This window comes from Sabethes cyaneus, chromosome 2, assembly GCF_943734655.1.
Source record: "Sabethes cyaneus chromosome 2, idSabCyanKW18_F2, whole genome shotgun sequence".
Classification (NCBI taxonomy): Eukaryota; Metazoa; Arthropoda; class Insecta; order Diptera; family Culicidae; genus Sabethes; species Sabethes cyaneus.
This window is the reverse complement of record NC_071354.1, coordinates 87,849,249-87,863,145: the sequence shown is the minus strand read 5'-3', so window position 1 is coordinate 87,863,145 and position 13,897 is coordinate 87,849,249. Positions and strand designations below refer to the sequence as shown.

At 40.7% G+C, this 13,897-nt stretch overlaps 2 protein-coding genes across 2 annotated transcripts; one reads left to right on the top strand and one right to left on the bottom strand.

Annotated features, from left to right (window-relative positions):
* The first annotated feature begins 2,167 nt into the window (after positions 1-2,167).
* On the top strand, positions 2,168-5,293 carry LOC128737054 (probable very-long-chain enoyl-CoA reductase art-1). The gene is made up of 5 exons (XM_053831601.1): positions 2,168-2,282; positions 2,340-2,698; positions 4,352-4,568; positions 4,630-4,745; positions 4,805-5,293. The coding sequence occupies exons 1-5, from the start codon at positions 2,277-2,279 to the stop codon at positions 5,007-5,009; spliced, it is 903 nt and encodes a 300-aa protein (XP_053687576.1). The 5' UTR covers positions 2,168-2,276; the 3' UTR covers positions 5,010-5,293.
* A 3,697-nt stretch (positions 5,294-8,990) lies between these two features.
* On the bottom strand, positions 8,991-12,606 carry LOC128734248 (exportin-2). Its single transcript, XM_053828324.1, has 7 exons — positions 12,321-12,606; positions 12,111-12,262; positions 10,390-12,041; positions 10,237-10,328; positions 9,873-10,179; positions 9,641-9,808; positions 8,991-9,573 (listed from the first exon to the last, which is right to left on the bottom strand). Exons 1-7 carry the CDS (start codon positions 12,403-12,405, stop codon positions 9,108-9,110), a joined length of 2,922 nt encoding a protein of 973 aa, XP_053684299.1. The 5' UTR covers positions 12,406-12,606; the 3' UTR covers positions 8,991-9,107.
* Between the last annotated feature and the right edge of the window lie 1,291 nt (positions 12,607-13,897).

Genomic DNA, 13,897 nt, shown 5'->3' with positions numbered 1-13,897 from the left:
CTCCCAGGCAGCAGGTCTCACAGTCAATGTAGCGAAAACTAAGTCTATGGTAGTGAACACTGACAATTCCACCTACTTCACAGTAGCGGGACAACAAGTTGAGCAGGTAGACGCCTCACGCCTTTCAATATCTTGGTAGCCAAACAACGCCCGATGGTGGTACCAAGACTGATATAGCCACACGGATCAGAAAGGCCAGGGGTGCCTTTGCAGGTCTGCGAAACATTTGGCGCTCAAACCAGATCACTCTACGTACGAAAACCCGAATTTTTAATTCAAACGTTAAATCCGTACTGCTGTATGCCTGCGAAACGTGGTGCGTCTCAGCGGAGACAACGCAAAAACTGCAGGTATTCATTAACCGGTGTCTGCGATACATTATTCGTGCCTGGTGGCCTGATAATTGTGAACGTAGGTGGAAGTGGATCGGACACACCTTGAGGATAGGAGCGAACGAGGTTTGCAGAGCAGCACTCGACTGGAATCCACAAGGACAGCGTAGAAGAGGCAGACCCAGAGGCTCATGGCGACGGAGCATAGCCAACGACATCCGGGCTGTAGACGAGAGCCTGTCCTGGCGACAGGTAAAAGCCATGCCGGGTAACCGTCAGCTGTGAAGATCTCTGATTTCATCCCTTTGTTCTGCCGGACCGGCGGACATGGACACATAAGTAAGTAAGTAAAATACCATCCTCACAGAGGGTTATCAACTTCAAAAGCAAAGCCTGGGTGCTAATTCCGTTATCGAAATTTGAACTTCTGTTTTTTATACGACAGACTTCGCAACCAGCTGTTATAATACAGGACAGTGCGGGGTCAGTGCTACGATCCTATTGACTCTAACAGCCTCTCCCAGCCGAGATTCGAACATACGACTTATTAGACCAGCGTCTTACCTCGAGGCCAACTGGGAGGCGATCAACATCGCTAACATCTTATTAAGTCTTGCTTTAGTGACAGTTTGCACACTGTCTGTCTGTGCCTATGTTGTAAGAAATTCATTTAGACTTATAAGTCAGATGGAGTATAAAACAAACAAATAAAACAATTATGCCTCTTATGTGATACAGCGACGAAAGCGATAAAAACGCTAACAGAAGCTTGCTAAACAATTCAATAATAGTTACCAGCAGGAGGAGGCTAGTATTGCCACGTCAATACTAAGATATAACGCAAGAAAGATATTCTTGCTGGATCATACGAATAAAATCGCGTAAAACCAATCTTGTTTGAACAGCTTGCATACCGAATCATATGGCTAAACTCTCTGCATTATTGGTAAAAAGATTCTCATTAGATTAACGCTGGGGGAGGATCAAGAGTGCCACAGAAACAGATGCAGCAGAGGAGCTCGGAAAAGACCACGTACATCATGTGAAAGTGACACAGGTTAGTGGGACAATACGGTGAACGGAAGACAGTCACATCGGCTGATCCCAAACTTGTCCTCATGGACGAACAGGAAACATGGAGAAATTAACTTTCAATTCAGAAAATTATTACTTTACAAACAATGATATTGCTGCTCCGTCTGTCCGGAATACGCTAACGTCGAACAAATACTGGAGCACGTGTTATTTACGTGTTTGCTTTCAGCGGAGCGGACATAAGCCCAGCTAACATTGTCTGTTTAAAAACAAACTAGGTAGTCATAGCAACAGTCGATTATTATGCATCATACTTGAATGCAAAGACAGCAGACCGAAATTACTCCAATTTTAAACCTAACCAGGTTTTTGATATGTATTTGGAGTCACGAAAGTTTTCAAAATCAGAAACAAAAATAATTTGCGTACCCCTCAGGAAACTGTCAGTAAACCCAATTAACGAACATGACTCGATAGTCGTGGCCCAATTTCCGAATTCTGGCTGTATATCAGGTATCAGCAGACTTCATAGAGCTGTATACGTAGCTGTATCGCGTGTATACGTATACGCGGCCTAGTGTGCGTACGGAAGCTGTCAGCAATCTCAATAGTCATAGCGGTATGAGGTCTGTTGGGTTGGCTGTTATATCGCATGCAAATTCTGGTACCATAAAAGGATACCTTAGCCATATGTTCTTTGAAACATTCTGTCAACTTGAAGCAAACAATAAACCCAATAAACAGAGCACACCCCTGCCAGTTCAACAAGGCTTTCACTCTTCTCCTTCTGTCAGTCAGTTGAATTTTTGTTCGTCATAAAGTAAGTTGCGTTGCTTGCGTGTATCGTACGGTGTTTGCTCCTTGTTAACAGTAATTAATTTTGAGCCAGCTCGCAATCCAATATCAATCATGGAAGTAAGTATAGAATATGGCTTATGTTTATCTAACACTGAATTGTATCTTAATTTATAGGTAGAAATTTTGGATGCTAAAAGCTCAAAACTTCTAGGAAAGTGTCAAGTTAAAGGTGACACGACAATAAAAGCATTGAAAAATGAAGTATATAAACTGAAGAAATCGCTCTCGATTCATCGCCAATCGCTTCGCTTGGAACCCCGCGGTAAAACATTGAATGATTCCGATACACTACAGGCCCTAAACATTTCCTCCGGTGGAAAATTATACGTCAGGGACCTCGGACCACAAATCAGTTGGAAAGGAGTATTCCTGGCGGAATATGCGGGACCGATATTTGTATACCTCATTTTCTATCAGCGACCGTCTTTAATCTATGGAACAGCAGCTTCAAATGCGATGAGTTTGACGGCAAAGTAAGTTTTTCAAGACCTTACTCGACATTTCTTTAAAATTACTATCGAATGCTATCTGGTCGATAATTTATGTACATATTTATAGCGCCTCATAAAATGTTTCGCCTTTGCGACTTTCGATTTTGATCGAGCTGCACGTTAGTTGACAACAATTTCCAAAAGAAAACTTGAAAACGTTGATGATTTCAGTTTTAACTCATGTTCTCTGCGTGACGGTATCATGCGAAAATTGTACACGTGCGCATTTTCATAGCACTGACCGGTTATCAAAGCGAAAGCTCACCAGGTCATTTATATAATTTCCTCTTGAATGCTTTTCTTTCTCCACCGTTCGTTGGTAACACGGTGCACGATAAAGTTATATGTACATTGGCAAAATTAAATAAATTTTCGGCTGTTGTCATTCTATTAATTTTCGTTTGCCGGTTCGTTTTTTATGTCGTTAACATACTCTTTTGTCCCATTCCATGTCCAATAATCATATTCCTACAGGTATGATTTTCAACGCAAATGACTTTCAGCTAATATTATCTTCACTTATTTAACCTGAAAAATGCATTAATATCTGAACATGTGAAGCATGTGGGACGTCTTGGCTTAAAAATTACGCAACACGCGATACGCAAGGTAAACAGTGTAACGTTGTTAATTAATCGATTTTAGGTATCGATTGATAAATACGAATATCATTGAACTGTGATGCAATTGATCGAGTTATACTGTGGCGAATTTCTTGTTCGAAAAGTTGCCTGCAAAAAAGCTTTAAATAGAATTACGCTAGTACTGACGTCATTATTGTGTGTATATAGCGTAAACAACATTGTACGCGCCGACACCGCTATTACTGAGCGTTCGCAAATATTCTTGCTGAGCTCTTAACTCTTGACTGATTATAAACATTCAGTCAATTTCCAATATGATTTTAATCAAATTTTGTTTGATTTTTTCTTTTTTAAGAAAATTTAGAACCGTATTGTGTATTGGGTGCTTAGTGCGCTTTCTTCTGAGTTAGGGTTGTCCTAAAAACCATCATTTTTAGCTTGTCTTTTTTTAATTATTCTGCCGAATCCGTTGTAATGCCTTTAGTATTAAACGATAAATAATATGTTAATTACCTTTCAGGTAAAATGTTGGATTGAAGGTAGATTTTTTATTATAGATGTTTTATATCTATTTTGTCATAATGTGACGACTGCTTTTTATCATGGAATTGCTATATCTAACAATTTACTATTTGATTATCAGATTATTAGTTCTCCGGCAAACGTTTGCGACAATCTGGGGTGACATAGCGATTCTCGTTTCGAGTGGTTTTGGTTCGTTTCGACCACGTTAAACAAATGGGCGAAACGAACCAAAATCACACGAAACGAGAATCGCAATGTCACCCCTGATCTGGCCTTTTGACGAAGATAGGCAACCGACCCAAACAAGTAGCAGCGTCTTTTAGACGCTCATACGTAAAATCGTTCATGGAATAGACCGATATCTGTATCCAAAAGGGATGGTACAACTCGTATAAGTTTGCTAATCAAAAATAATAACGGTGGGGCAGTGTTATACTAACTTTGGTGATTCGATAGTAAAATTTGAATAAATCTTTAAATAATCAAAGATTTAGAAAAAGCTAATGCTCTATATCAACTGTTTTAGCATTGCCGCAGCTTGCTGGACTGCTCACTATGGAAAACGTTTGCTGGAAACTCTATTCGTGCATCGTTTTTCGCATGCCACCATGCCGCTGCGCAATCTGTTCAAGAATTGCTCTTATTATTGGGCGTTCGCCGGATACGTTGCCTACCACGTGAACCACCCACTTTTTACCGAGCCCAGTAAAGCTGTCCTCTATGCCGGCTTAGCTGGCTTTATAGTAAGTGATCATTTTGAATTTCAATTCAGAAAAGTGGGTTATTCTCTCTCTTTGTCAATAGGTAAGTGAATTGGGTAACTTCTCCATACACATGCTGTTGAGAAACCTCCGACCGGCTGGCTCGACAGTTCGCAAGATACCTGTTCCGGATGGCAACCCGCTTAGTCAGCTGTTCAAGTGAGTCATCAGATTTTATCTTAAAATTTTTAAAAATAATCCAATGTGTTTTCTTCCAGCTTTGTTTCCTGTCCCAACTATACGTATGAATTTTTCTCTTGGCTGTCCTTTTCATTGATGACTACTTGCGTTCCGGCGTTGATTTTTGCTGCAGCCGGTATGTACCAGATGACACTGTGGGCTATTGGCAAGCACAAGAATTACAAGAAAGAGTTTAAAGACTATCCCAAGGGTAGGAAGGCCATACTTCCGTTTGTTATTTAAGTGTGTTTGTTCGACATTTCCGATTACTCTGGTAGTATCTAGTGCTCAAAAGACGTCGTTTAGAAATGATGGAAATTGATTTATATTTGTTTAGTTAAGAGTGAACAGGAAGGTAGTTATGTAGTTCACGGATAAGGTTATTTTCCCAGTATACATATTTAACAGTCGACGGAAGCAGGATATGGTGAAGTAGCTTTGTATGTGGGATAAAATAGGATAAGTCTAATCTTTGAAAAATCATTCCCTTACTGGTTTTTGTGAAACCTTGAAAAATAAATTTAAAAAATGCAGTCTGTTGTATTATTTATGCCGTGGCTGTTCTAGTTGAGTTCATTATAAGAAAGCTGTCCGAGTTCGAACCATTGCATAATTTCAAAACATGCAAAGCATAATTGGTCGGTGTTAAATCAGACCGGACCAAATCGCAAAATTTAAAAAAATAAGTTAATGACAGGAAACGATCAAGAATTTCCTTAGCTACATTTTACTTTAATCAGACTACATAAATGTTGCAAACAGCCCGAGTTATGAGATGATTTCGAACGATTGATAGCTAAAAACCATACAGAGGAGCAAACTTTGATCGCGTTTTTCTCGAAATCAGAGTTTTGTCACTTGTTTCGGTCTAACTTAACACCGACCAATTGATATGCTGGTAAACAGCTGAATAATGCCATTCAGCCATTAATGTTTCTCGTTTCGCCAGACATATATAGATGCCACCTCCACATGTACCAATTAGGGTACAAATAACCAGGAGAAGATCAGTTAACCAATCCCGGGTATACTTGGCCACACCCAGACAGGGAAACAGGGCTCTTTCAAGTACCTGTGCACAATGTTAGAAGCTACTTACTCAAAACGGTATCTGATTCTGCCAATGACTCTTAAACAGTGCTGTGCACGATCATCTTCCGACGAGATAGGAACGAAAGAACATAAAGTTCCGTTAACTTGGATCAGTACTCAGAGATGGTTAAGATTCTGTCAAAACTCAATTCAAACGTTGTGAACAACAATCGGTACCGACGCTGGCCTTTATTTTGCGCGTCTAAACTGCAGTGAATCGCATAACAGTCCCATTTTCTAAGGAGTTTCCTATATAAATGGGACTGTTATGCGATTCACGGCAATAAAGCAGCCTGATGTCGTCGAATATTACGCGCATTCGTTCGAAGCTGTATGGTCATACTGGACAAAGTCTCTCTCGGGGACTGTCAACGGTGGACCAAATCTTTCGTTGGGGCAGATTCTCCAAAAGGACCTGAATACAGGTTCCCTGCGCTTGACTTTCATCTGACTGCAAAGAGCTAGCAAATCGTGGACGAGAATGGCTTTTCCGGGAAGCTAATCAAACTAATTTAGGAGACGATGGATGATACAAAATGCTGTATGCGAGTTTCATAGGGATTGCCGAGGTCAATCGAATGCCACAGCCCACAGATGACCCGGTAGCAGAACTGTACACAAGGTACCCACTGACGTCGCTTAGGCAGTAGTATGACGATCGACAGCGATGAGTTCGAGGTAGTTGACGAATTTGTCCACCTTCGCTGACTGGTGATGGGGTACAATGACACTAGCTGCGAGGTGTATTATAATTGAAAGTCGTTCTTAGTTTGGATTTCACAAGCAATTGTGGTCAAACCGATTAAATTCCTTACGCACGTGAAGCGTGGACAATACTTGTGAGATCCGTTGGGTTTATTCTATTAAGCAGGAGTGAAATCTTTGTCCCTCAGCATAGAATCATCAGAAAATATAAAAAAATCGTCCACACAGATTGTGACGACAAACATCCTCTGTCCATCCAGCTTAAAGTATAAACAAGGATTCACTTGTGTTGTGAGATAGTTTTGCAGTGGCAATATCTTGCTTCTGACGGTAATGTACAATAAATTATCTAGTAGCGCCAGAAGCGAGTTGTTGTCCCTCTAAAACTAGCTTTCTTCAATAATCCATTGATCCATTGATCTCCACAACATTGCTCATCCAGCAAACTGCACGCCCCCCCCCCCCCCCCCCCCCCGCACAGTTTTTAAGGCAGTACCGACCGGCCGGTTTTTGTAATTTTCAGACTTGGCAACCCTTGGGGGAATGCAGTCACAGCGTCCATTTGGTCGATATCCAAATTATATTTCACTGCAAGCGTCAAAAGGTAACCAACAGTGGAATACCGTACCACCGAAGAATAGACTTCGTCGTAATCAACTCCCGGCCGCTGAGAACAACCTTTCACGATCAAGCGCGTTATATTCGGACCTCGCCTTGTTCTAAAAACCCATTTGTTTCGAATGGACTTCCTATTCTTTGAAAGATTGGATAGCTTCCACGTATTGTTCTCCTCGGAGGCATCGAATTCCTCTCGCATGGTTGCAATCCACTGCTAGCGATTAGAGCTTCATCATAGTTTTCGGGATCATCAGACGGCATATCTGACAGAATCAATGATAACTGCGGAGAAACAACTTCACCAGCAAACGAACTGTAACTTACATAATCCGAATACTTGCCTGGACATCGGCGCTCCCGGTCGCTGTATCTCAACTCTTGCTGCTGTTCAGCTTGTCTGTTAGATTGCGACGGGAGCGCAGGTTCGTTGTCTCCATCTTCATATTAAATATCACTGGAGTCACTTCCCGATAAAACTGGTGCGCTGTCTACTTCACCAACAGCTTCACAGAACAGCTTGATGAACTGCACTTGTTCTGCAGTTTCCGCAATATCAAGTAAATTTTAGGGCTCTCCTTCCTGCATCATAAACACGTCACGACCGATACGGATATCACGCTTAATCGGATCATAAACTCGATAACCCTTGATATCATCAGCATATCCCACAAAAATTGCTTTCTGGGATTACACATCAAACTTTTTATGTTTTTGCTTCGGCACATGAACCAGTGCCAGTGATCCGAAAATCCTCAAATGACGGAAATTCACTTGTTTGTTCGACCAAGCTTTTTCTAGAATTACTCCGAGGATCTAGTAGAATTTCTGTTTACTGTTGAAACTGCCTCGGCCCAAAAAACTGCGTTCACATATTCAGTCTCCTTGTCGGTTCTTAAAATTTTAAAACACTTTCCCGCTTGCAAAGGCGTCTGTAGACGTCGGTTCTTAAAATTTTAAAACACTTGCAGACGCTTGCAAAGGCGTCTGTAGACGGCCTTCACTTTTGCAGCTCCAGAGTCACATATGTAATTTGTTTTGAATTGACAATATGAAAAATGTATTCAGAACAGATTTCTTGACATTTTGATATCACAACATTTTGACCATGCATTGAAAAGTTATCATCTATTAAAAACAAAAATTCAGGCAAATTTCGAAAAAAATTATTGCACGAAAAGCGAATATCCTTACTTTTGACCTCAAATTTTTTGTATGTATAAATTTGTAATATATCTGAATTCAAAAAATATCTGCATAGAGCGTTAGACATGGGGAAACAAAAAGAGAAATTAGACTTTTTGACTTGGCGCTCGTCCAATTATTTTTGCAGGAAAATCAACACTTTAGCTTCTTTTGAATGTACTTCCATAAAAAAATGGTCATTAGCTTGATTGGATCATTTTTACGATGTTGCCCGTTAAAGGGTAAAATAGAGCGGAGTTGTGTAGATATGACATTAAGTCAGATCTGTTCAAGATGAAGGCACCGTGAAGGCTTAGTCAATTTTCTGGTGGACAGAGGATATCGTATTTCGACGGCTCCAAGGAACCGAACAAAGACTGGCCAAGGGTAAAAATCTCAAAAAGAGTATCTACATCAGATTCCGTCCGTGTGGTCCCGTTGGATACCGTCAAGTTGGGGATATGCAAAAGATCCATTACTTCAGTGCAGCCTCGCAAGATTTTCGATATCTTCTATATGTGATATTTTCCTTCTAGCTTTTTAAAACAGAACGAAATAATGCGCTTTTGATTCATGCATTCAAATTTTTAACAACAAAAATTATTTAAAAAAGTAACACCTAGCGGCTTTATTGAAGTTTTGCTTGAACTACAGTTTATGATATACATTATCAATGCAGTTGGTTTCAAACGAAAAAGAATGTCACAAGGTACAGATCTGATGCACAACAGACTGCGAGCAATTTTAGAGCTTAATTTGCACTCCGCCCTGAGCGCAATATTTCTGCAAAACCTCTTGATGTGCTGCCGGTAGAGAAGCCACCAGAACGCCAACTTTACCTGCGTTAGTTTGGGCCAGTTTGCCTAGATGCTGCACAAGAAATTGGCGTATATTATTCACATCCGGCAGTGGATCGATTGGTTTGGCCTGTGCAAAGTTAAGTTGTGAATAGGCTGCCTGATAACCAGGCACGTCTTCAATTTCAATGAAAGTTTCTCCCTCACTAGCCGTTTCGTCAGGTGGAAGCTCGAATATTTGAATAACCGCTTGTAGCAGCTGGGGCCAGAACTTCACATACGGATCGGTTATCATTTCCGGAGTTTCGCAAAGTAACTTCGTAATGCCAACGGAGACGATTTTTTGTTCCAACTCTCCGGCGACTTTGTTGAGATCCGGTATGAAAATTCGTTCGATGACCATTCCAAACATTCTGAAAAAGATGAACGAGATAATCTTTTACATATAACCTCGAGCAAATGTAAATAGATAATACTTACGAGGACTGAATATTGTCAATCATCTGCACAAGAGCTTGAGCGCCGACGCGCGCTGCATATAAGCACAGAAACACGATGAAACTGCGTACAAATTTTGTGGTTTTAGAAGAGCTTAGCCGTTGGAACAACAACGAAAAGATCTGACGCATGCTTTGACCTAACTCTTCCCTGAAAAACGTAGGTAAAATTCCTCAAAAACTTTTTCATTAGCAGGAAAGGGATCAATACTCACGATGGATAATGCAGCAATAAATTTTGCAGTAAATAAAAGCCTTCGTGATCATTGTTCTTGGAGGCAATCATTTTTTGAAATACCCCTAAAACAGCATTCAGTTTACCATCTGCGCTAATTTGTGGCGAAGCTTGCCGCACGAAAGCACACAAAAGTCGGATAAGTGGGGTAACATTGCCGGGTCTCTCCCATAACGCTGGTGCTAGTAGACAAGGGAACAACGACAAATAGGTGTCTGGTATGGCACGATGTCCTTCGCGAATCTCAAGAAATAGTGATAACAGTTGGAAAACGTATGGCATAAATTCTAAGGAAAAACAAAACGTCAAATAACGTACCAAATAATTGTAAAATGAACACTCACCGAGAACGTCGTTTTGTAATATGCCTTGAAATACTGGAAACAGAGCTTCTTCGAATGAAGTAACAGCATTTGGATCTGCCTTGCACACCAACCTGTAAAAAAATAATTGTTTCATAAAAAGCTGAAGAGCGCTGACTCTGTGATACAACATACTTCACCGAAAGAGACAAAGTTTCAAACAGATAGTGATTGAAATGTGGTTTAGACGGATTTTTCGACACAACGGTCAATATTTCTGTAAGTCTCGGCAGAACCACGATCATAAATGGAAGTGATGCCTCCTGTAGCGTGTTTAGAGTTCGCATAATGCACTTCATGATGTACTCATTCTCGTTCGAACCCTGCACGGCAAATGCAGCAAAGAGACCGGTGATTAGTTCTGCACTTAAAGGAGCAAGAATTTCTTTCGTAACGATTGCTTTGTTGTCTGGACCTTTCATGATGAGGATTTTGTCGATAGTGCAAGCAGCATAACTATGAACTACCACATTCCCGGCAGCCAGATGTTTCGTAACTAATGGCAGTGTGGCCACAATAATCTGTGGTCCGAGAATCGTACGGAAAGTCATAAGAAATTTGAGAGCGTCTGCCTTTAACACAGGTAGCTCATTCACATCCGTTCGTTCCAATTCCGGAATGATTTGCTGTTGTGTAAACTGAGGCAACGGGACGAGCTCGGACGTTTGTGTTACTCCTAATTTCTGAGTTTGGCCCTTGGAAGCCATCGAAGTTACCAAGTAGATAGCTGTGTCTTTAGTTTTCCAATTATTTACTGGGTTCTCGGCATACCTGGCCAGTAAGACTTGCAAATACTGACCAAATATCTCTATAATTTTAGATTCGAAGTTTTGCGAAAGCGTTTTTACCAGGTCGCATGCAGCTCTTCGCCGTGTTTCTACATCAGAACCCTCGATGTCACGCCGAATATATTCCTCTGGGTTATCTTCGAACAGTTCTTCGTCAGAAACTCGAAAGTCCATATTTGGTATGATAACTTTTTCACAAATGCTAGCCAGGACATTTGGATCCTCAAACAAATGTCTGTAGTGATTGCGATCTGCGACTGTACTCAAGAAATTCAATGCATTGGAAACGAGTGTATCGTACTTTGTTTGAATTCCTGTATTCACCAGCAACTCCCATACGGCGGTGACGAATTGTGGCATATAAGGTCCAAATTCCTCGTCGTACTTCTGGGCATACAAACAAAGATTTTCGCATATTTGCGAGCGTAGCAATTCCAAAACACCGGCATCCTCGTCATCTGACGTTTTCAAACATAAAATATCCACAGTTAGCAATCCATGGAACGCCTTCATCCAAGTTTCCATATTATCTTCGAAAAATTCCGGCAAGTCCTGGGAGTTAAGTGAATAAAACACTTTGCATACAAGTACCAAAGAGCCGTATATTATCTTTAGCGCTTCCTCGTTATTCGCATGCGCTTCTGCGAGACCTAATGTTGCTTGTAACAGATCAGTTAAAGGCTTGGCAAGCTTATCCAGTACAAACTTGATTTCTTCCCAGAGTTCCTGAGATTTAAACTCGTACCGGTATCGCTTGAAGAGAGAATGAGCCGTTTGAAGAACGCCATTAATAATGTTAAAATCACCGGTTGCAAATTTTTCAATCATTTCGTCCATTAACTGGGGCCACTTGAGAGGAAAATCATATTTGCCGATAATGCTGACAGCATCACTAAGTTGTTTTTGAATAGAAAGCGGGGATTTTAACATCAATGGGACAATCATTGCTTTGATGCCATTTCGGTCGGATTCGGCTACTTTATCAGGTCCGTCGTTTTCCTGTTTAAGGGTGACAATCATATGCAGGATTAGAATTTATAGGACACTCTTCTGGTGATTTATACTTACCAAATGAAAGCCCCAGTTGCGTTTAACAAAGTTCTTAAATGCAATTGCAGCTGCAACTCGTATGGTAATGTCGACCGCCTGTCGGTCAATCAGATGTAGACAAAGCAGTGGGTAGTTTTGACTGATTTCGATGCTTTCGATAAAGCGCTCCGCTAACGAATGAGATGAATATTTTACCAACATAACCTTTCGGTATGACATTGGACTTACCGGGCCGACGCACTTCTGGATCAGGGCTAAGTGTTTGCTGCAAGTAGTTAGCTAGACGCTCGAAATTATTCTCGTTAATTTCCATTATAGAAACAGGATTCCGCTTAGTTCACTTGGAAGGTTTACTTAATAAATGTTTACCACTTTGTTAAACAGGTTGTGTTAAAAATATTCCTTAGTTTACTAATTTGCTAAACAATATACAATTACTTGAATGTATGAACGCAATATTTGCGAATTTGCAAAACGATAATCAACGATCAAGCACTAACCGGTAGCAGTACTCGCTCGGCGGCGGCGGTTTGCGAAACAGAAGAATGACAAATGACATTATGGTGCAAAGTTGCCAGATATTTCGGAACATTCATAAAGAATTTTGTACCAATAATTGTACCAGGGGTGTGAAATTTTCAAAATTTTGCGGACTAAACATCCATGGATGACGACAATCCACCTTTTCGCGCGCTTAATGGCGGCTAGTGGGTACAGTTTTCGACAATGTTGATTTGCTTTTGGGACCTCCGCTCACGTATGCTTGAAAGTTCTACAACAACAATTAAGGCTGGAAATATCAACTTAACGTGAATAAAGTTGCCAAAAGCATGCTAACGTTTTCCGAAAGTTGTAGCACTAGCCGCCATTACGCACGCGAAAGGGTCGATTAGGAACCAGCCAGCGTATCGAAAATAACAGCTAATAATAGTTAAATTACCGTGAACCCCCGTTCGTTTGACCGTTTTTAATCTGAAAACTTTTTAATTTGAACCCCGCTGACTAGCACGACGTGCAAATTAAAAATGGTTCAAATGTTATTCTCAACACGACATCATTTGCTTATGCAGACAATGCACATAAACACAGTTTGTTTGTTCTAACCTAGTGTGTTTATTCTGTCTCATATTCCGTTTTCCCAACGCTTATGCTAGAAATTCGATCGGAGAATGAAATATTCACTGCTTGCAACTACGAACTAAATCAAACCACCAAAATAATAACAAAGTGCAGGGCGGCCAGTTCATACAAGTTTCAGCACAGGGTTGCCAGTTGTTCACATTAAAAACTAACCCTGTTTGTCATTCAAAAGCTTACACATCATTAGCGTCAAATTTTATATGAGCATAAATGTCTGTTCTCTGTGCTTAATTGTTGTTGTAGAACTTTCAAGCATATATACGTGAGCGGAGTTCCCACAAGCAAATAAATATTGTCGAAAAGTGTACCCACTAGCCGCCATTAGCAACGCGAAAAGGTGGATTACTCCAAAGTAACAGTTTCAGGCTGATCAAACGCTTTTATAGTTGATTTTATTCAACCTGTGGCTGATCTATGGTTTAGGCACAGACAAACAGACGAGACATTCGCGTGAATTTCATCGTCCAATTAAAGACCACTCATTTTTTCCACCGCGGCGTGCGAGTGTTGCTTCACGTTTCCAGTATAAAACCATACAAATGTAAAAACCCTACAACATAAAACCCTGCAAATGCAAGCTACTCCACAACATGCATAACAGAGGGTGCTATTGTGCAAGAAAAATGTGTAGGACGATGGTTTTTAAAGGATTTTCTTCTATGTGT

Bases quoted from the DNA above. Each gene is read 5' to 3' on its own strand.
- LOC128737054 (XM_053831601.1), top strand. The intron at 2,699-4,351 runs GTAAGTTTTTCA...CAACTGTTTTAG, and splicing joins GCGATGAGTTTGACGGCAAA to CATTGCCGCAGCTTGCTGGA. The intron at 4,746-4,804 runs GTGAGTCATCAG...GTTTTCTTCCAG, and splicing joins CCGCTTAGTCAGCTGTTCAA to CTTTGTTTCCTGTCCCAACT.
- LOC128734248 (XM_053828324.1), bottom strand. From the start codon at position 12,405: ATGGAAATTAACGAGAATAATTTCGAGCGTCTAGCTAACTACTTGCAG. The intron at 9,809-9,872 runs GTGAGTATTGAT...TACGTTTTTCAG, and splicing joins TTATTGCTGCATTATCCATC to GGAAGAGTTAGGTCAAAGCA. The intron at 9,574-9,640 runs GTAAGTATTATC...CATCTTTTTCAG, and splicing joins ATTGACAATATTCAGTCCTC to AATGTTTGGAATGGTCATCG.